At 38.0% G+C, this 22,675-nt stretch overlaps 1 protein-coding gene across 1 annotated transcript in view; it reads left to right on the top strand.

The window, feature by feature from the left end:
• The first annotated feature begins 1,891 nt into the window (after positions 1 to 1,891).
• Positions 1,892 to 22,675, top strand: part of PHEX (phosphate regulating endopeptidase X-linked) — a 102,661-nt gene continuing 81,877 nt past the window's right edge. The window contains exons 1-3 of the mRNA XM_038169196.2: positions 1,892 to 2,292; positions 6,556 to 6,624; positions 8,278 to 8,439. Of these exons, the coding sequence (XP_038025124.2) occupies positions 2,181 to 2,292; positions 6,556 to 6,624; positions 8,278 to 8,439 (343 nt within the window). The 5' untranslated portion in view covers positions 1,892 to 2,180. The remainder of the gene's footprint in view (positions 2,293 to 6,555; positions 6,625 to 8,277; positions 8,440 to 22,675) is intronic.

Consider the following 22,675-nt stretch of genomic DNA (forward strand, 5'->3'; position numbering starts at 1 on the left):
GAGCTGGGAAATAAATCACTGCTGCTTTGCACTGCTGAAAGCTATTTATTGTTTCTTGCCCCGTGTTGTCCTAGAAAGAGAATCATAGAATACCCTGAGTAGGAAGGGACCCAGGAGGATCATTGAGTCCAACTCCTGGCTCCACACAGGTCTTCCCGAAAGTTCGAACTAAGAGCACAATCCAAACACTTCTTAAACTCTGACAGGCTCGGTGCTGAGATCTTACCCTGAAAGTGAAATGCTGTCAGTGAAACACTAAGAGAACATGGTATTCACACATGCTAGGCTGCAAATAATTAATTCTATAGGGAGCCAAACTTTTAAGTTATAAAGTGTGGAGGAATATGAGTAAGTTTGGGTTATGCTCATTTAGTGTTGGTCAATTGAGAGGATATAAAGCTGACAGAAGGTATTCATAGGTCTAATAAATGTTCAGTATTTGCACTATCATTTATTTGGTACTGATGTGGAAGGAAAACTCATACAAACACAAATCCTTGCCAAGGGCTTCCTTTTGAGGTTTACTTAGTGTTTGTGTCATGGGCAAGGTTGATGAAATCACAGATCAAATGGTGATATCACAGCATGTCCATGCATTTTCTATGTCAGCTCCCTGCCCTTTGAGACTCCTGGTGATTTCTACATGAGTACTCAATAGTATCGATGTTGCTTATGCATACATTCTCAAGTCTGTGCTGGTGACAGAGTTGTGCCAGTGACCATTTGAAACCAGGGCTCTGCTCATGCCCTTGGAGTCATTCATGCATGAAAGGGAACTCTTGTAAGGGAAGGTACTGTAGAATCATTAAGGTGGGAAAAGACCTCCAAGTTCATCTGGTCCAATCATTCCCCTGCCCCCACTACCACCCACTAAACTGTGTCCCTAAGTACCAGGTTCAGCCTTGTCTGTCTTTTCTCCTTTTACTTCTTTTTATTATTATTATTATTATTATTATTATTATTATTATTATTATTATTATTATTAATTATTTTAAATCAGGGTAGGAGGAGGATGACATAAGAACTCAGCATAGAAGTGACTTAGACACATAAACTGTTGGGAGCTTGGACATGGCACTGTCTCTCCATGCATCCTAATGTTTTACATGAGAATCTAGCTCTGGAGGAACTAAGAGCACTTCAAGGGGCTGAATGTCACATTCATGTTGGAGAATTCACTCTGAAATGATGAACTTTCTTATGGATTGAACAGGGAAATCTTGCCACCTAGAGAGAGGATTGTCAAGTCTCAGCCTGAAATTGAAAAATCCATACAAATAGATTTTTGTTGTTGTTTGTTTGTTTCCTTTTCCCCATCTCCAACTTGGAAGTGCCAAATAGATACTTTACACTAAGATCATAGTGGTACTTGAGTTGGAAATGTAGGATACTCTCCTATAATTTGCTGCATATCAGCAATACTGAAATATCTTGCCTGGAAAAAATAAAAATCCATCTCTTAAAACAGCACTATTCTGTAGGTTGTGCTGATTATTGCTTTGTGCTGCATGACTGTGATTTTTGGCACAAAGTGTCACATACCAAATTCCCAAAATAAAATGCTACATGATATTCTAAGAGCTCTTAGGAAGCTTTAAAAAGGGATTTGTCCACTGGGTGAATATTGCTTCTGGTAAAGTCAAATGATGCAGTAGGAATGGTTTAAGAAGAGGAAACTTCAGTCAGCAAATAATTAGTTTTTTAAAACAACTGCAAGGCAAAACGAAAACCTTCCATCAGTCCTGTGTTTGTAAAAGTTGTCAGAAATCCTGCTTTGATTGTAACGGCTTTACAGCTATATGTTAGAATAACTAAAACATCTGTTCAGTAACATTGTGAAATCCTCATGCTCTGAACTCTTGATAAAGCGGATCTGCTGAGTGATTGGCTCGTAGAGACTTTACAGGCAGCAGGAGCTGTAGAGTGGTCACTGCTTGCCTTCCCTAAGTCTGGTCAGAGGGAAGTGCAGAAGACAGTTTTTATATGAGTGCGTGATATTCCTTGGAGAGGGAGAGAGCAAGAAGTGCCTAGGAAATGGTTCACAACAGAAACCTGAAGTTCTAAATAAAAGGGAGGAGGAGGAGAGCTGGTGGATGCAGCTTCTGAGTAGTTGAGCTCCTGATAAAACGGCAGCGGAACAAAACCAGACTTTGAGAGTGAGCACATCCCATCCCATCGTGATGGAAGGGGAGACGGTACCAGAGACCAGGAAAGCAGCCAACAAAGCCACTCGGATCGCCCTTGGTGTGTTCGTGGCTGGCACCGTTGCGCTTGGCACTGCACTTTTCTTGGGTAAGTGAGAATGTCCTGGCGAGGGTGAACGTAGACCTCCTGAGCCTGCCCGCCTGGTGTGAGTGTTTGTGCCGTGCGCTGTTTTGGTGACAATCCCAGTCTCCTCTTCTTTTTCCTTGTTTTATTTTTACCTTAAAATGGCAATGCGTCAGCAAAGAGATTTGTTATGGGGAACACTAGGGCTAGAAGCTGCAATGTGAGCCCAAGTAACTTTTGAAAGCTGAATTTAAATTTGAATATGTGGTTGAATGTGTTCTAGCCAGAGTTGTATTTTTTTACAGAATGGGGGAAAAGGGTAAAATTATGCATATTGGTAAGACTGATTGCAAACTGGAAGTTTGTGACCAATGTAGACTAAAATTCTCTTTTTCCTGAAAATCAGTCTGTTGTGCACATATTTTATGGAGTCTTTTAGGTTATCCTTCATTTGGTTTTCATTAGGGCTCGACTAAAATTCCCATAGAAAGCTTCAATAATGCATATGCTTGCACATTTTTTAGATGTTTCTGTTTTTCTATGATGAACTGTAAAATTGTCTTTGCAAAAATCATAAGAGGTGCATCCAGAATTAAACTAAAATATTTTGATCAGATTTATTAGCTGTAACTGGAAAAAATAGAGAAGGAAATAGAGAAGGATATTTCTCTCTGGGATTTGGAATCATTTATAGATGGCTTTTCTTGGAATATCGCATAGAAGCATATACCTACACCTAAAAATGCACCCAGAAACCACCAGACAGTGAATAGAAAGCAATATTTTGTAAAAGGTTGCAGAGACATAGCCTTTTTAGAATAATTCAGACAAACTTTTCATTTCTTTAATCAACACCAATTTACATGGACTTGAGGGAACTTAACCTCTAAGAGTATCTCTTGCTTCCCTCCAATCTCTTATGATGTTGTGTGCAAGATACGCTTCATTAGTAATATCAACTGAGAAAAAGGTGTTAGGTTTTCTATAGAATATTTGAAGCAGCAGGCTCTCACTCAGTATTTTTCTGGTGTATAATCTACATACACACTCAAGTGACTATTGTGTATAGGAAGAATCTTACTTAGTTCAATAAAACCCTTTATAAATGTAAGGGAGATTGGATCCTCATCTTTGTAGCTTAAAATATTGATTCTACATAAAAAGTAATGTTTTTCTCTTAATTAATATGATACCAAACACCAGACAGTAATGGAGAGACCTTATTTCTTTTTTAGCAGTAGGTTGTTTGTATATTTATTTATTGTAGAAAGCAATAGAAATTTTAACAACATGGCTTGTCCTTTGCCAATAGACCAGACATAAAAATTCAAGCAAAGATAATAATTTTTATAGACAGTTTTGTAAGTGTGCCGAGACCTTTTCCGTAACCGGGGATTCAGCATAAGTATTTTCATTGGTATAACGGCTAAGAAAATAAAAATACTGGCCTTGGGTCAACGAAAATGTTTTTAAGGTTTTGTTTTGAAATTGTCTGAAGACTTTAACCAAGGGAATGATGGAAAAGAATTAAACTGTAATGTTTTAACATTTTGTCAACGAAATCTTCTAGTGTTTCATTTTGATACTCTTTTGTTTTTGTAAGTTTGAGTTTAACTCTTTTTCAGGTTTGTAAAATTGTAGAAAAGGAAGCCACTATTAATGGTCATGTGAAACATTTCAGACATCTGAAGATGATTTATTTTTTCTTGAATTTTTATTTAATCTGCAAAAACCTGTTGTTTCTGGTGGACATGAAACAATTCCCCTTCATTTTTTTTCAGTCTGAGAAGTGTAACATAACCTTCTCCTACTTCTCTTTTATGTTCTTCTTAGAGTTCTCTTGACTCTCGGAAGGATCTCGGAGAATGATGCATTTTTATTGAACATTATTTGCTTGTACTGTTGGCACCAAAGCACAGGTCAGGGCTCTCTGACACTTCCCTGCTGGTTTCTGGATGTCTGTAGTGCATTTGTGCAGGCAGGAGGGTGTTTCATGCTTTCCCACTGAGCATGGCTCTCCTTGGATGCTGCAGAACTACTGTGGAGGTGAGGGCTGGGGAGGACTGGGTCCTCTGGGCAAGCTCTGCCATCACCGTGCCACTTGGTCATGGTAGCAGCTCGTGAAGAACTGTGCTTCTGAAATGTGCTTCACATTGCTTTGTGCTTCACACAAAAAAAGGACCTTTCCTCCAAATTCCCCATTTCTCAGGCAAAATTAAAAGGACAAATGCACCCTGCCCTGAATAACGGTGAAGGTAGGCTGTGGTGGAAGAAGGTAGGCTACTGATGGAGACAGGTAGCACAGCCTGCCTCATGGCCTGGCAACAGTAAGGAAGACAGACCAACATCTTCATCTCTGTAGTGGGGTTTTGGGCCCACCAGGGCCAGCACAAGTCTAGGTAAAATGTGTAGGTTAACATCACAACTGTAGGTAGTAATGTAATGAGTCTTATAATACAGGAAAAAGAAAAAGAAAAAAAAAAGCAAGAGAACAAAAGCAGGTAAATTTAATTCAAAATTTTTTAAAAATTTGCTCTGCTGAGAAATTTGCAAATGGAACAAAAACATTTGAAATTATATTTTACTTTTGTTTAGAAGTATATGAACCACTATGTCTGCTTTGGATTTTTTAGCTTTATTGTCTTGTTTTTGTTCTCCCTCAGTTTTCATCAAGTGCAAAATAATTAAAGGTTGTCTGGGAATTTCCCTCCTTTTTCTGCTTTGTTAAAAGAAAAATCTAGCAAGCCTTCTAGACTTGGATGAGTTCTTAAAAGCTAACTTTAAAGAGGGAGAAAGCAAATCTCCATGAATGGGAGAAGTACAATGCTTTTGAAAAACAATTCAATAATAAGCACATTATCCATTATTTGTATGGCTCAAAACTGTATTCTGTAGACCTGTGCTTCCCTATTTCCTACCGTACTTCAGAGTTCCATTTACAGTTTTTTTTATGTGTCAAACTCTAGCGCCTTTCTCAGCTAATTGTCAAATTAACCAGTAGTAGTTTTTAGGATGTGTTTCACTGAGTCAATGCAAGTTTTGGTAAAGTAGACTAGAAATAGTTTTGCAGTCTTAGTTTCTAAGAAAGTCTGAGTGAAATCCAGACAGTTCTGTCCTTAGCTGTCACTAAAGCTGTGAATTTGGATAATATGAAAAAGCTTAATATCCATTTATATATATATTTTTAATTATTATTTGTTTTTAATTGTAAAATTTTCCAGTGCTGAAATCCTATTTCACATCTTCATGTCCTTTTGTACAATTTAACACCACAGGAGAAATCGTTTTATCAGCAGCAGCACAGCTATGATACCTTGAAATACCTATGATACCAAAAGGGGGTACCCTTTGGTTTGGTTTTTATTTATTTATTTATTTATTATTATTATGTTTTGCCATGGACTGAGTTAATAAGATAACAGAAGTTGTGAGATGTTTCTGTATGTCTAATAAGCACATCTACTGAATGTTATTTTATCTGCCCCTTGGGACTCCTTCCCATCCTCATCCCAAGCATTAAATGTCTGCATATTTGCTGCCTGACAGCAAAGTCTGAAATCAGTGATTCCTATACTTAAGTTTCAGTGGCAGTGGTAATACACATTTTTGAAATATAACCAAAATTAGCTGAGAATTTCATAGATCTTGTCAGTGTGATTTTTGGAAGCAAATAAAATTCCAATACCTTTGGGGGCCAGTTCACAAAGAAGCTGCTCTCTGGATTATAAACCAGGGTTACAGATGGCATTTGTTGCCATCTAATTCATTCCAGACTAGTAAGGGGATGCTGAAGATATCCCATGGGTGCTGATGGGGCCAGGCAGTGCAGTGCTGCTGCAGGAGGAGGTGCAGCAGGGAAAGCCCTGCAGAAGATGGCTAGGTAGCTCCATGGTAAGCTGCCAGCTGGGAAAGGTACATCTCTGGAGGAGGACAGAAAGAGGGGTGGATTTTTTTTGTATTGTGGTGGTGCTCACCATTCCTAAGCGGAGTGCTGTTGCTCCAGGTGCTGTGCAAATGTACCATGAGAGACAGACAGCTCTTGTTCCACGCTGCCTGCAAGCAAAGACAGAGGAAGGAGAGGTGGAAGCACGTACAGGAGGGGAAAATATTTTTTTTAGGATTTGCAGTAATTGCTTAATGCACATTATAAGTGTTCTAAATCACTGCAGCCAGAGATGTATTAGGGCCAGAGTTTGCACTGACATTTGAATGATCAAGTACAAAATATTTGGCTCAAATGGTTAAAATTCATGACAAATGGTCTCATTATGGTTTTCCATTTTGCAGTTAGCCAAGGTCTTATAAAGTTTCACCCGAAGCAACAATACTGTTTGACTTCAGAATGCATTGAAGCTGGTAAGCAACAATTTTTTCCCATGTATTATATATCATTATCACAGTATGTTAATGAGATGTTTATGCTATTTTATTTTTTTCCACAGTTCTTTTCACTTATAAAGTTTCATTAATAATGACAGTTATGCAAACAAAACAAAACAAAATTAAAAAAAGAGTCAATGTCTAAATTACTGTGGATCTGTTTATTTTCTGCAATTCAACTTCATATTTTTAATCACTTTTTCTCTGTTCTATCCAGGTTAACCCAAAGTTTCCTGTAGGGTTTATGTAGGGTTTACTTTATATATATATATATATATATGGGAATTTGTATTTGGTTTGTTCCTCCCAGTAATCAGAAAATTGGCAAATGAATTCTGCACAGATGTACTTTAGGGCCAGATCATACACAGGTGTGCACAGTTGTAATGTGGAGACTATTACTCAAAATCTGCAACCATATTTTCATATTGGCAGGCTCTTTTCCCCACACGTGTGATAAGCCACCCTGGGCAATGCTGTCCTTAGCTGATTCTTGGAAGGTTGCATCCAAGTAGGATGACTAATCAAAACAAACAAACAAATAACACTCCACCCCCCCATGCTCCTCCCACCTCCTCCAAAAAAGAAAGAAAAAGAAAAAAAATATATATATGTGTGTGAAGTGTGTGGACTTCATCTTGAGCTTCAGGATGGAAAAAAAAAAGAAAGTCATTTTACAAGTTTGAGTTGGAATTGGCTTTCTTGTGCACATGAAGTAAGACATTATTTATTTATTTATTTATTTATTTTTGTAGACTCTGTAGAATCTGGTATTTTGCACCAAGGCAGACTTGGACACCTACAGAACCTGAGTGTTTTAGCTGAGGGGGCACTATGTAGGGATTGAGCTCTGCCTTGCAGAACAGCTTTTCAGGAGTCATAGAAAAGGACCAAAAGGTCTTCAATGTAGTCAATTTGAGAATTTCTAACATGAGAGACAGAACTTCAGCATAGAAATATCTTAGGAAGAACTATTCTAAGTAAAAATACTGGATACTAGAAATAGCACCATAAATTCTGAAAAAGTTATCAGTTTTCCTGCTAAGAAGTGTAGTCAACTATTTGGATAAGCCTCAAAACGCATGGTCATTTAGCCAAAAGATGTCCATTACCTCCATATTCTCTTTTACTTTACTCATATAGTCCTATGCCAGGACTTGATCATTTGATTATGCATACAAAAGTTATTTTATCAGACTTGTCAGACTGATCTGTCTCTACCTGGTCTCACCTGCAGTACTGCTAGGGAAGGCAGTCGCAAGACTGAGCTGAATATACTAGTTATTTTTTCCACTGAATGGCAGATCAGAACTTGACGTGTTTTTCAGCTATTCAGCTGAAAGTAAACAGTCAGCTAACAGTCTGTTTGGTATGTATTGATATTATATTCCTCAGGCAATTAATTCTGTCATGGCAACAAAGGACAGTCGGTGTGCAGGCATTTGGCTCCAGAAAGTCATGTTCCAGTAGGTTCAGTGGTCATTGCTCTTATGGCACTCAAGAGCATTCATTGCACAGATATTTCATTTTTTTTTCTGCTTCTCATGTAGGCATTCTCTATTTAGGTAAAAGTGTTCCAGAAATTTATGTGGTATCTTTTTGTTTATTTATTTATTTTCTTACTTATAGCTGCTGCCATCTTAAGCAAGATAAATAAGTCTGTAGATCCTTGCGAGAACTTTTATCGATTTGCATGTGATGGCTGGATATATAATAACCCTATTCCTGAAGACATGTCAAACTATGGTGTTTATCCTTGGCTGCGGCACAATGTGGACCTCAAACTAAAGGGTAAATATGACATTTTTGAAAGTATTTAGTTGACTTTTCAGTGTTGCTTGTTGAGTGGCTAATGCTGAAATGAGTAAACACTCCACACTCTTTTCTGATTATTGCAGGATATCCAACAGAACAACTTCCTGTTCTGTTTAATATATTTTTCTGTTGTTTTCATTGACAATAACATTGAGAGAAAATGAAGTATAACAAAAACAGAATTTGGGAGGAAGCAAACAATTGCTTTTAACTCTACAATTTAAGAAGGATGAAACAAAAGGATACTTCTCATACCAAAGGAAAAGGTGGCGGGGTTGAACTACCTTCTTCTTGCAGTAGACTGGTAGACCAGAGTGCAGGAGTACAGCATGCATGTTGAAAAATATCTGTCCCAGACCCAGACAACCGTCAGCCTAGGACAGCACTGTCTCTGACAGTGGACGATTGCAGGAAAGGTATAGAAGAAGGCAAAAGTAGTGATATTTTCTAGTATAGTTAGCTAGCTCTTGGCAGGAGGCAATTTGTAGCCTTATGGAGATGGCTATTTGGGTTCTCTGTTTCCTTCAAGTTGCCATTCAGGTTTCTGTTGCAGTACCTGAACTGTCATCAGTGAAAGAGGCCATTTAAGGATTTGTGTCTGGAGAAAAAATAGCCTGGGGTGGAAGTGTGTAGGAAGACAGGTATTTTAATCTGTATGTTATTTGACTTAGCACTATACTCAGCAGCAAGGCCTCCTCACCAGGAAGTTCTGCAGACTAACTGGGAAAAAAGGGTGACAGTTATTTCTAGGGAGGAAAAATTTGACAGATTTTTTTCATCTTCACTAAAACCATGTCACATACTGTTGGTGTGCCTGAGCATAACACACCTTAGGCATGCTATTGACCTATTAGTTCAGCTATTAGCCTCCTGTTCACCACAGAACAGAGATCACCTTTAGGATGTTGTGCTTAAATGTAGCATTTATTTATCTATTAGTTTTTGTATATGTGTGTTTGTAGGCATCAAAGCCCCTTTCCACTTTTTTTCTTCAGTTACACTGTATTCAATTTCCACATCATTAAGTATTTTGAAAGCTGCATTCAGTTTCATAGTATGATTTTGGAATTTCAGCATAGGCTATAATCTGATGACTGCTGTTTTAAGTCTGCTGAAGATGTCACAGCCAAAGGAAGAAATATTGCTAGAGCCTGTTTTAAGTTACACTTTTCATTCTAATTGTTCTGTTGCCAGAATAAGGCTGTGTTAGAAAACTGCATATCCTTCATGAACGTTAGCCACATATAAGCCAGATCTAATTGAATATAGAGTAGCAAGCTGTGACTTTCATTCTTAATTATTTCCTCCTTTTACTGTGCCTAATCAAGGACATCACGCTAAGCCACATTTTTATATAGTTTTCTTAATGCATTCCCTTTAGATGTGGCTAATCCTTAGCTAGGAAAACACAAGACAAAGAAAGAAACATCTAAGTGAGAAGTATTTGCTTAATGGAAACTCTGTATCAAAAAAAAGGGTGTAATGAAGTGCCTGATAATTACTTTAACAGGCAGCAAAAACTACTCTTTAGCATAGAAAAGGGAAATGATGTGAAACATTGGGTGGTGTAGACTAGTTGATTTAATATATTTAACTCCTCATTATCATTTTATTTAATAATTTCTCCAAAATATATTATTGGTAATTAAAAAAAAAAAAAAAAAAAAAAAGGAAATTGTGGAAGTCATTATTGGTAGCCAAAGTAACCAATAATGACCTTAATTAAGAGTTTGGGAGCACTATTATTTTACTACTGAAATGTAGGGAGCTTTTTGTGAATAATTCAAAACTGGAAGTCTGTGGCAAGTAAATCGGTACCTACTACCTGTGGTGAATGTTGATTGTGAACCAAACAGTTTATTTTCCTTTTCCTTTCTGAAATCTGCAGAACGATGATATACAACTGAATTTTTTTCAAGTGACCACGCAGGAAGCAATATATTAAAAAACAAAAAACTCTGCAAACATTCCAAACTCTCAGCACTGCAAAGAGGGTGATTTAAATTATGTGAATCATTTGTGAACATGGCTTTCAGACCTTTCAAATTTAATTTAAGTCTGTGGAAACCAGTTATAGATAAAGTCGTCATCCTGATCTTGTCCAAGTGAGACACCTACTTCAGACTAAATTACTGCACTGAGGTTTTTCATTGTGGCTATTTTCTGAATGCCCATCAATTTAAACACAGTGAGGAGTTCTTAATGTGGCAAACAAGAAATGGAGGGCTTTTAAGAGGATATGGTGTATAGCTTTTTAAAGAGTATGAGACAGCAAACAAAATGTCTGGTACTGTAGGAAACTTCTTCTTAGGTAATCTGCAATGATTTTCTTTAGAAAATAACTTCTCTTTCATATAAATCCAGGAAGGCAAATATGTCTCAGCATGGAAACTTGTACTATTTGACGAGAGGTTTCTCCTTTCAGACAAATTCCAGAAGTCTGTGCTTAGTGCCCATGCCACAGGACTCTATAGAGTTGGCCTCTCTTACACACATTGAAAGAATCTTGGTCAGTACCTGTATGTAGCCCATGAGATCTGTAGTGTTACCACTGATGCTCACTGCTGGTATTCTGTCTCAGTGGACCTGTCTCTTGTGATTTTTTTCTTAAGAGGTAGCTGGTCGAGAGCTGTTCTGAATAAGAGGAAGAATACCAACTGTTAAAAAAAAAATAGAGAGGATATTTATGTTATTCCTTCCAATAGCCTCTTGTTTGATACCTGCTCCTGGATAACAAGTGAGCAGCAGACAGTAACAGTGCTTACTCTTTTTTCTTAGTCTCTTCATCCGCAAATCTCTTTTCAGTGGTCCAAATATTTTTGTAATGGTCCAGATCTTTCCTATATGGCTTGTTCATCCGAGCATAAGAAAAAGCAGAAAAGGTCTAAGCCAAGTAAATCTCTCTGGGCAACTATTTTTTTGGTAAAATGAAGTACCTGGGTCAGAGGGGGAGGAGGTGGAGTAGCCAAGACTTTCTACAGGCTTTGTGGCTGCTCAAAATGAAAGCTGTATCTGTACTGGGTGATTTTGGGAAACCATGAGTACAGAAAGGAGATCATTTTGGTTCCTAAGTGAGGTTTTAAGGCAGCACAGCAGCTGAGCCACAGAATTCCCACAGTGTCTCCCTCCTTGGGAGACCAGAACAGCATCTCTCTGCAAGTCCTGCATTGGAGCAGGAGTGGGGTTTACACCTCACTGCTGCTCCGTGCATGGTACATTATTCCCCTGGGCTTGCAGAGAATCTGCCTTTTGGCTGGGACTTGAAGTTGGATGGTATGTTCATATCTGCAGATACCAAATTCCAAAATAACTGTAGGACTGTACTTTGGTAATCTTGCAGACAGAAGTGTTTGTACCGTAAAAAAAAAATGTATCAAACTGTGACATCTGATTTTCCATTTCATGACAAAAAAAATGTGCAAGTACATGTTGAAAGTATTAATATAATGAAATAAAGCTTAATGCTGGCATTTAGCACAGAGCTCCTTCTGCACTGTAACAGTTGGGGCTCTTACAATCTTCTGGTTTAAATGTAGTTTAAACTATTGTGCCAAAATGCTAGTGGATGTGTGTGTATTTTGGGGTGGGTAGTTGGAGGGAGTATTGCTTAAAAGATTGTTTGAGGTTTATTATTGAAATTAGTGTTATAAACTCTCACATCTCTGTAAGATTACTTTTGTTTTTGTTACAGTTTGTGTACATCTAGATTAGCTGACTTTTGGAGGAACTCACATGGTGTGCTTATTGTTTTTATATACAAACTCAAAGAATTTTCAGAATGTTGAAATTATGGAAACAAACAGCATTTTCATTTAGGAAAAGTGCTGTCTATTAGGGCACTGGGCAGCATTAGGAAGCATTTATGTAAGCACAGCTGTTCAGCTGTCATTTCCATAAGAATTTACATATTGCCAAGATCAATATTCAGAAAAACGAATGGAGGGAATTTCTTCTTGGGCTGGGGCTTGAGTAAAATCTAAATTGTCAATATATTGATTGAATTTATTTGTAAAAATACAACATCCTTTCATGAATTTGGTGTTTGGGAACATTTGTTTGATTTGTGTTCCTTAGGAACCAGAAAATTTATGAATTGATTAATTACTAAATCTTCATGAATTCTTGTGGACATCCATATTAATTATATTCTCATCAATGCAAAACTAATTCACAATGATTAAATGTTCTATCCGTGTCAGAGGAATTAATAATATGAACTAGTTATTTTCAAGAGTCACTAGTCTAACCACAGTGAGATGGACGTTGCCATCAAGAAATAGACTGATGGACTCTAATTGTATCAAATATGAAAGATGTTTGCCTGAACCGATTAATGATGTATAGATCATCATTAAATGCCATTCCAAAAAAAAAAGGGGAGGAGGGAGGGGAGAGAAAGAGGTTGGGTAGGAGTTGGGTGGGTGGGAAAACACAGTTTTTCAAAACAAGACAGTCCTGATTAAGGCATCAGCTCCACAAAGACAATTCCAAGGAATAAACTCCTGGAGCTACAGGAAAGAAAAAAAAAAAAAAAGAAAGAAAGAAAAGTTTTTATTAAAAAAAAAAGTTAAGGTTTTTAAAACATGGAAATTATTATATTTAGCGCATATCTGAGACTGTGCAAGCCAGCAAAAGGTCTTCCAAAAAGGATCAATAGGGATCAATAGCCACATTCATTGGCATCTTAGATGCTTCTGCCTTCCAGTGAAGAGAGAATATACAATGCAGCAGATGGTAGCACAAAGTGGGTTGTGTCTAGAACTCTGCGTTGTTTCCTAGTTTTCCATGAACAAGGAATTTTCTTTGATGAAATATGCTTGGAGTGATTATTGGGAGTCCTTACAGTAACATGATTGGTAACCTGATTATTTATAATGGGGAAAGTAAGAAAAGAAAGTAAGAAAATTGATGGAAGGCTGTTGAGGAGAGAACACCAAATACATGAAATTAAAAATAATGTGTGCTTTCATGAAATGTAATAGATTCACTATAGGCATCAGAAGAGAAAAAAGATTTGCTATTTTATTAGCATCAGTACAGAGTGTGGTTTTCTTAGGGGGGGGAAAGAGGGTGAAGAAAGGTTGATTAGTCTTCTCTCAAAAATGATATAAACTGATTTGAGACAATTTACACATCTAAGATTAATTTGAGAAATAACTTTACCATATTTCCCTCCTACCTCCTTAAGTGTTCTTCTAAATAACTTTAATAGCCAGGTAGTTAAAGTATTCAATTTCTGGGTGACATATAGGACTCCAGTTCCTCCCCAAAGAACATGCAATTTCATATAAAGTAAAAGAATTCTCACTGTAGAGGTGAAAGTCACCCCAGAAATCCATACAGCAGAGTAGTTAGGAAAATTTCAAGATATGGGAGACCCAATGCATTTCAGCTTGGATCTTCAGTTGGTTCAAGTTGAACAATGGGTTTTAATTAGTTCATAATTAACATTTTTTTTTCTGTTTTGACAAACAATGCTCTCCAGATTTGATGGAGTGTATATATTTTTACCTATGTATTTCCAAGTAAAGTTACTTACTTTCATATATCTGTATTTTAACTACATGTAAGATAAAACTATGCTTCTGAATCATTCAAATTCAAAAATGAAGTTATTCTTGTATGGCCACACTTACTCATTGACAAGAAAAAAAATTAAATATCAGACTTTTTGTGAAGGAAGGTCATGGAAGGCCTGTTGTGTTATTTCTGTTAATCCCTCCCCAGCAAATGGGCAAAACCACCACCTTTCTTTTTTCTTACTTTCTTTTAGACTCAAAGGAAAAGTCTTTATTAAGGCAGTCATTGATTTAAGCATTTCAAGGTTTCTGAAAACCTTTAATGGTAGTTTGCTTTTTCCATATATATTTGAGGACAGTAGAGAAACAGTGAAGGAATCTGAACCATAATACATTAGAAATTGAAATGGGTGTTTATAAAATGTATTAGAATATTTTTTTTGGTACTGCATTAGGCTCTGACAGCTTCCCTTCCAGACCTCTGAAAGCCACCAACAAGAGACTTAGTGTTAGTAGAGTGATGGTATATTTAAAAAGTATTTAAGTACAGTGGTGATAATTTTTTTTTAGTTGTGTTGGAGTGAAAATTACATACTTAAACAGTCTATTTTCTTCTTTTGGAATCCTGAAAGCAAACTTTCATTTAAAAAACAATCATTTGCAGCTCGCTTTTTAAAAAGAGTTTGTTGGGGATGGGGATTGCAAACTGCACATCAGACAGTCCAGCCAACACCTGAAATAGTAAGAAGTACTGGAGAAAAACTAGCAGAACTGGTAGTTAAAAAAAAAAAAAAAGCTGGGTGAGCTTCAAAAAAAAAAAATTGCTCTCTATCAATTGTTAGAATAGGAAAGGTGTTGTAGCATATGCTGAAGATGTATAGTAGGGGATGTTCTCAGAAGAACTTGTATTTTAAAGGCAAAAAGGAATTTAATCAGGCCCTGAGATTATGAATTTTCTGTTGGATTGCGATGGTGCCAGAAGGTCGCAATGCTTGGGCTTCTTTATCCTTCCTTAAGGCTTGCATCTGTGGTGTTTTCCAGGCAGGCAAGAGGTTGCTCAGCTCTTCTCCCAAGGCTTTGATACGCAAAGCGGATCTAAAATGTAAGCAAGGCAAGTGCATTAGCACAGGAGTGTGGCCTGTGCTATTAAACCTGCCAAGAGAATCAAGGATCCTTTATCAAAGACAAAGTTTTACCAAAACATTAAACACTGCTTTCTGGAGTAGGAGATGTCTGTCTTTGCAAGAGAGTGTGCTGAGAGAACAGATTTAACTCTAAGAATAATATAATCTGGGCTCGACTGTATTCATTTTTCTTTTTTCCAGGAAATATGTACAGCTTTGAAATATGCCAGTTAATGACATTTTTGTATAACTGTATTTTACAGGTTATAAGTTATTTTTTTATAACTTGATATATAGGCTCTTCACCTCTCCAGCTGTAGGGATCAGGTTTCCAAACTGATTAGAATTATATATATACATACATGTACCAGATTTTCCTTTTTGAAGAGCTCATAACCTGGATTGTTTGTGTTGCAGGCTATTATTCTCATAGTTTCATGTAGCAAGCCAAGGAAGTTACCACTGGACAAGTGATCATAACAGTATTGTGCATAATTTTGGATGCTGTGGCCACCGATTTTATTTTGAGGTAGAACATTGTGCCCCTTGTAGGCCTCCATCCGTAAGACTAACCCTCCTTCACTTAACTCCAGGCTGTGAAAAAAGGGAACTGGAAACTAGATACTCTGAATGAACGTCAGCTGACCCCAAACCATTCTCAGATAACCACTCTTGGAACACGCAAGCTCACATTACTGTAATTAAGACATTACATTGTTCTAGCTGTGATTTCCATAACAACAATGTAGCTTTGAAGGTTTCTGTGTGCCCCCTCACATCCTGGACAAATCATTTCTGTCCAAGATCACTCAGTGAACTGCAACAAACCTGATTTCTTAAACCCAGTGCACTAGGAGTTTGAAGAAGGGCAGTGCCTTGATGACACAGGTGGAGTTCTCAATAAATGCCCCCGGCAGCACAGGTGCTGCTTGGATTACAGTTGCTTTTCAAGGACTCTTTTGACAGAGATTTTGAATGCGAATTAAGTATGGGATTAAGAGTTAGACATACTTAATGAACATTAGATTAATCATAAGTATGTCAGAGTTTAAGGAATAACATTTTGCACACAAGTGCTGTGTGATTGGTTTGAGTGTGCCCAGTGTGAAACTGCCAATCATTTACCATGTGTACTCATAGGCACACTCATCTCCCACTGAAACAAAATGAACATCTGCATTTCCCTTGTGGATTATGGGGGCAAACGTTGCTTTCAAAAGGTAACAGTGATGAAATACCCCCTTTTCTCTACTTTTAAGCTGAAATTCCTCAGAGAACATCATTAAAACATTCTGCGGCTAGCATCGGAGGATATCCTGCACATGTCTAAAAGATAACTTGGATTTTGCTTCTTCACAGAGGTAGCACAGAACCTGGGAAGGAAGCAAAGCTTGTGACTGATAACGGAAGAGGGTGAACAGTTTATTTAACTACTCTTTTCATCAGTTGAGAAACCTGACCCTCTTAGCTGTAGAGGGATATTAAGGAGAAAATGAAGAACAGTCTTTGTTACTCAGGAACTGAAAGAGAGTCCACTTGAAAGTCCACTTTCTTTGTTTACAGGCAAGCAAACTCCTTTTCCACAAGCAGAGTTCCTGCATTTTGGTCTAAGAAACTGAAGATCATTGTGTTTTAGGGAATGATAAACATGCATTCTGCAGCACATATGTTTTCTAGTTACTGCTACCAAAACCAAAGGAAGCATGAAAGTTGCATGAAATTTTCACAGAGACTTACTGTGGCATACTTAAAGGACAAGCTTTTTCTTCCTTTGGCCCAGTGAATGGTTATAATCTTGGGCTGCTTTCTGGATCTGCACTGAAAACAATGCACTGCAAATTGTTTTCAGTTGTACTATTGAGCATCTTCTGGCCAATGCTGAGCGACTCCCACTGTCACTGACATCAAAGGGGCTGAGGAGCTTTCAGCATATTCAAATCAGACTCTTTGAGCTGTTGAAGCAAGTTTAGCAAACTTCATGCTCATAAAGCAGCACTCAGTTCAAATCAGTAGGATTCTGACACGAATTAGATACGGAGGAATTAATTCTCTGTGGCTCACTTTATCTGCAACAGTGGATAATGGCTGTACCTCCTTGCTGTCACATGTCTGAGAGTGCTTGGAGATCCTTATCCTAAATGTACCGAATGCAATGCCAGGAGCAACCATTAGATTATCTCCTGTGACCTTTTAGTATCACAGACAATTACATTACCCATATATGAAGCTCAATAGCTTGCACTGGGATAAAGCATAATTCACATTGAACTAAAGCTTATCTTCCCCCAAAACATCAAGTCTTTAAGATGTTAAAGGGCAGAGAAGCCACTATCTCTGCCAGTTGCTTGGCTGCAGTGGTTAATCACTGTCACTGCTGACTTTGTCTACATCTTCCAATGACTGTTTTTGCTTTTGCCTCTTTTCAATAGACTGAAGATCTCTTCGGCACCAAGCATTTTCTAATGGTGAGGTAGTTTCATACTGTAATCCCATCATCCTTCCATAATCTTTCATGAAACTAAACAAATCAAGCTCTTCAAGTCACTCACTGCATGACTTTTATTTTTTTCTCTTTATTTTTTTTTTTTCTCCCCAGTTCTCAAGCCTCTCCACACAAAGACAAACCCAAATGGCTGTGATGTTTTTCTGCTCCCAGTCCAGATGTTCAAAATTGTTTTTAAAATCTGGACAGCAGAAGGGCACACAGTGTTCCAGTCTGTCTTGCTAGCCCATGTAGGAGAATAGGATTATTTCCCCACTTTGATACTTCTCAGTTTTTATAGCCCAAGACTGGGCTGTTTGCTCTAGCATTGTCCTGGGAGTTCATGCTGAATTACTTGTCTCCTTCTAGCTTTTCACTCCCCCAGGGTTAAAACTTTCCAGGAAATGGTATGTCCCTTTGGAGTTTTTGTATATATTATTTTTTTCTTTTTAAAGTATTCCCACTGCAATACTCGCACATGCAGTTCTTTTTCTTCAAGGTACAAAGCATTATAATATATTTCATATCATCATCAGATATCACTGTACAAACACTTCGGTTTGCATTTTCCACATACAGCAGATGTTTGTAAAAAGATAAGGACAAAAATGAATGGAAAAAAAATGCTACTATCTTCACTAGCACTATGTATTCTCCATATCTATGGCTGGAGAGTGTAGTAAAACCTTATGTTTTCTCTGTAGAAGAAGAAATAAACTTGAATTTCATTCCTGTGAGACACTGTGTATGTAGAAAACTGTCTGATAGCACACTACATATACAGTCTGCAGACCAGGACCCTCATAACTTGAACCTTTATTTCTAATCTGAATAAGTGGTATGCGTGCTACTTTTCCCTACAAATCTGTACAACTTCTTTTTCCTGCACTCCAAGTCAGAAGGTGAAAAAGGATTTCTCAGTACTATAAATAAAATATGGTGGTCAAAAACCAGAGCAAAGCTCTGTAAAACAGTAGGCAGGAAAATCAACAAGGGCTAGAAATGGAAAGTGAGATTAAAAGTAACATTTAGCCACAAAATTATTCTTAGCCACTTTAGAATAGCATGTAGTTAAATACACATGCACACACACAAAATAGCCAAGCTTACTTCGTAAAGTGCCTTGCTCTCACTTTCAACAGCAGATGATTGCTATTTACTGTAGGGTAGAGAACCACAGGAAGTTGGCCTTTTTTAGCCCTCTTGTCCTGGAAAAGCACTGTCTGAAGGAAACTCAATAAAGACCTTCCTTCCTGCCCTCCCAAACCCAACACCCCACCCCAGTTGTGGCTTTTTTCCTTGACTGCCTGCCTAAGCATCTTCAGTTCAGACAGCTGAGGATCATCCCCAGCCATGGCGTGTTTTCTGTTGGTGATGCTGTCTTTGTGTTTTGTACTGGGGCCAAGGAGGGCAATGATGTAAGCCCACCTGACCTAGACTGCCATGAGCAGAAGAACTTTGGTTTGCAACAGGAACTTCCCTGCCCTCAGCCCCTTGGTAAAAGAAAATGAATGATGGAGCAATTCATGACCTCAGAAAGCTTGGGATAACATGAACAGCTTTAACCAGTTTCTGACTGTGCAAGAGATAGATGCTCAATGAGATGAATTATATTGTTTCAGCACTGCGGAGCAGAATTACCAATAGGTTTTAACATTTGCCATAACTAAGTTTTATGTGAAGACAGATTTATATCTTGCCTCTGAACATTCTGTGCATACAGAAACACTGACAATGAGGTGCTGAGATCAATAGCACAGGCCGAGACCCCTTTTATTCCTAACAGAATAACTTGGAATTAATTTGAAAGTGAAGGAAACAAAAGACATGATGGAAGAACAAGAGCTGCTTTGCTAGAACAGCCATCCAAACTTGTACTTCATATTTGGCTAGGGACAGGTGATCACAGAATTTGTCTTCACGGTGGTCTAAGCTATATTGGTTCATATTTTATTTATTTTTTTTCGTGGTGGCTTTCAGCTATGACACTGTGCTTTGTATTTATGGCAGGCTGGTGATGTAAGTCAGTAATAGCAAGGAGTTGTTAAATTGTCATTGCTGGTAATTATGATCCTGTGTTCTTTCAGAGTATTGTAAATGACCTTATATATTTTGCTTTTCTAGTCTTTTTGGATAGATTTCTACTCCATCTTTATCAATGTAACTTTTAACTGGGAGCTGGCAAATGAACTATTGTTTCATTCTTTTTAGTATTGTTGGAGTGCTGTGTGTCTCATGCAAGGGATCCATTCCTAAAAGTTCCCATCTAAATATGAAACTAAAAGGTGCTGATGGAAGGTGGATAAAATTTCTTGCATAATCAGAAAACCTGGTGAAGGATACATATATTTTTTTTAGTGTATTGAAACTGCCTATAGTCTTAAGTCAAATGCAGATAATATTTGGAGTCCTAACATGGAAGATTACTTTAGGAAGCTGGTGATTTTCATTTTAAAACAAGTTTTTTCATTCAGAACATAATCTGAGTTCAGGAAAACAAACAAACAAACAAAAACAAAACAAAACAAAATCAACAAAAACAACAGTGACAACAAAAACACCCCAAGAACAAACTCAACATTCTTCTCAGCACTGAGTGAACTGCTTTATTCGAAACACTGACTTTCCCTAAGTGGGCTGGAGTTTCTCCTTCCAGCCAGTAGGCTTAAGAGAAAACTATCAGACTGAATTCCTCAGTGGATTTATGCAAGCCCAAATGTTCCCCTAGCAGGGGAAAAAGCAGGTACTTGGAAGAACTTGAATATTCAAAGACACGTAAAATAGCTATAAATATTTGTGTGTCAAACAGACAGATAATTTCTGAACCTTGTATTTGGATAGTATATCAGCTAATGCAGAAAGCAAGTTGAGCTGACCAGTGCTCCAGATCTGAGCTTCTAAATCTTTCTGGAAGCTTGAGGCTAACGCTGAAGAACTTCTGTAGTCTGAAGAGCACACACGGACCATATCCCTTATTTCAGTGTCCAAACAGAAGGTTCAACCTTCTTATTAAGGTTTTCATCTTTGATAACTGGGTTTGGCACCATTGGAACCAATAATTTTCTTTATAGATTAATTCTACACAAAATGGCAGCATCTTCACTATCTTACCCTTTGCAAAAGTGCAGGAAGAGATACAGCTTCATTCTGTCACATAACAAGGTGATTTGATGGGAAAACACCAGGTCTCATATTAACAGGATTTTATGCAGGTGCATTCCTAGAGTTGATTTTATTTTATTGGATGTCATCCTCTGTATCTCTCTTGAGTTTTAGCTCGGCTTTAGCTATTGAATTTTATTAGCTTCAAAATTTCATGGCTGTGCAGCTCACTGGCAAGGAACAGAAGTTATTACAATGACTTTAATAGGAGTGTGTTTTTTCATCCTTAGTTTTATGTAGGTTTCATTTATAGTTTCTCTTAAAATGTCATTCTTAAAACACGAACAGGTCTGATTATTCTGCTAAGAACTGTGCACACTGGAGACACATGTCAATGATTGGTATGATATTGTGTTTAAGAAATTGAGAAATATTAAGAACTTGAGGATGTGAAACCAAAACTATTGGGAATCCCATCCAGCAGTTTATTATTTATTTATTTTTAAATGAAATTCTTATCTTATCCATTGCTAAAAAGGAATGACCTCAACACATTTCTCAATTTCTCAAAGATCCAAACAGATTTATTTATTTATTTATTTTTTCCCAAGGAGAAAAGGGATTTTGGAGGAATAGACCAAGTGGCATTTAGTCATCACTAGGATACTCTTTGACTAATACCTTTCTGAAGTAAGCAGTATGGTCTCCTGAGTGTAGGTGCTCTGGACATGGGTGTGAAGTATTTGAAAGGTGAAGCATGGCAGGTTCTTGAATAAGCTCCACATAGAAGAGGTTTGGTTTTACTGTGACAGGTGTTATGAGGTCCTACTGGCCAACTGCAGACTTTGGCAGACCTGGGACTGCTGCACTGCAATTTGTCCTACTTTATGTGTGGTAACTCAGGCAGGCACAGCAGCTTGTATGGCCAATCTGCACTGTGCCTTTGTTCATAAATCCTCCTGAAGCCCAGAGGGATACTCACTGGGGAGTATGCTATAGGAAAGTTACTCTTGAGTTTTTTAAGGCTTCTTAGCTCTGGTTGAGTGCCCGTCAGGAGGCATTTGGGATGGCTCCAGCAAAACCAATCTTTCCAATGGTTCCAGTAACAGTAAGGTAATGTTGGACATGACCTGTTTGGGTCTCACAAAACTACATCAGGTCCAACAGAGTTTGCTAGCCCATTTTCTGTGCTTTGCTCAAGTACTACCCTGCTTCTCTTAGTCATAGAAGCGCTCTTGCTATGCTGTACTCGATCTGATGGATATTACTGAAGCTAAGCTGGCTCTGCATCTAGCCACAGTACATATGTTTACAACAACATTGTGGCTGGTTTAAAGTTTGGCTAAATGGCTTGAGGCAGCTGAGTGTGGACTGATGAGGTTCAGATTCATTCTGCATGATATTTCACTTCCTTACATAATGTGATGAGTGCAACGTTTGTGCAGAGAGATGACAGCTTAGGAAAACAAGTTTGGTTTTCCAGAACAAGGTTGGTGAGCAACTGTGGTGTGAGGGAGCTATATAACACAACTTTTCAAATAGTGGTTCCATACTTGGCCTTCTGTGTAATTCACAAGGCTGAGGCTGTGTGTGAGGCTGTGCAAAAGAGCAGCTCTCTGCCACTAGCTTTCAGCAGTGGCAGAGCTGGTGGAAATAAACCCCAACAGTCTTGCTCCTGGGATCCTACCACCTTCTCCTTTAGACCCCAGTCTCACAGCATGCCAACACCAGGAGCTCAGCCACCTGAAAAAAACCTCCTCAGTCTCTGCCCTTTGTGCTAGCTCCCACCCGCCTCCCCTGATTTCCTGCCACCTCTGTTTGTTGAGGTGGCTTTTTGTGAGCAATGAACTGTGTCAGTAAGTTGTCTTTATAGTAGTCCTTTAAAAATTATGCATATCCTGTGTGGAGGTGGGAAAAAATGAAAATACCTCTCATGCCTGTGTTGTTGCCTAAGAAAATACATGTGAAACCTCATCCTCAATTAA

This window comes from Anas platyrhynchos, chromosome 1 (assembly GCF_047663525.1).
Source record: "Anas platyrhynchos isolate ZD024472 breed Pekin duck chromosome 1, IASCAAS_PekinDuck_T2T, whole genome shotgun sequence".
NCBI classification, from domain to species: Eukaryota; Metazoa; Chordata; class Aves; order Anseriformes; family Anatidae; genus Anas; species Anas platyrhynchos.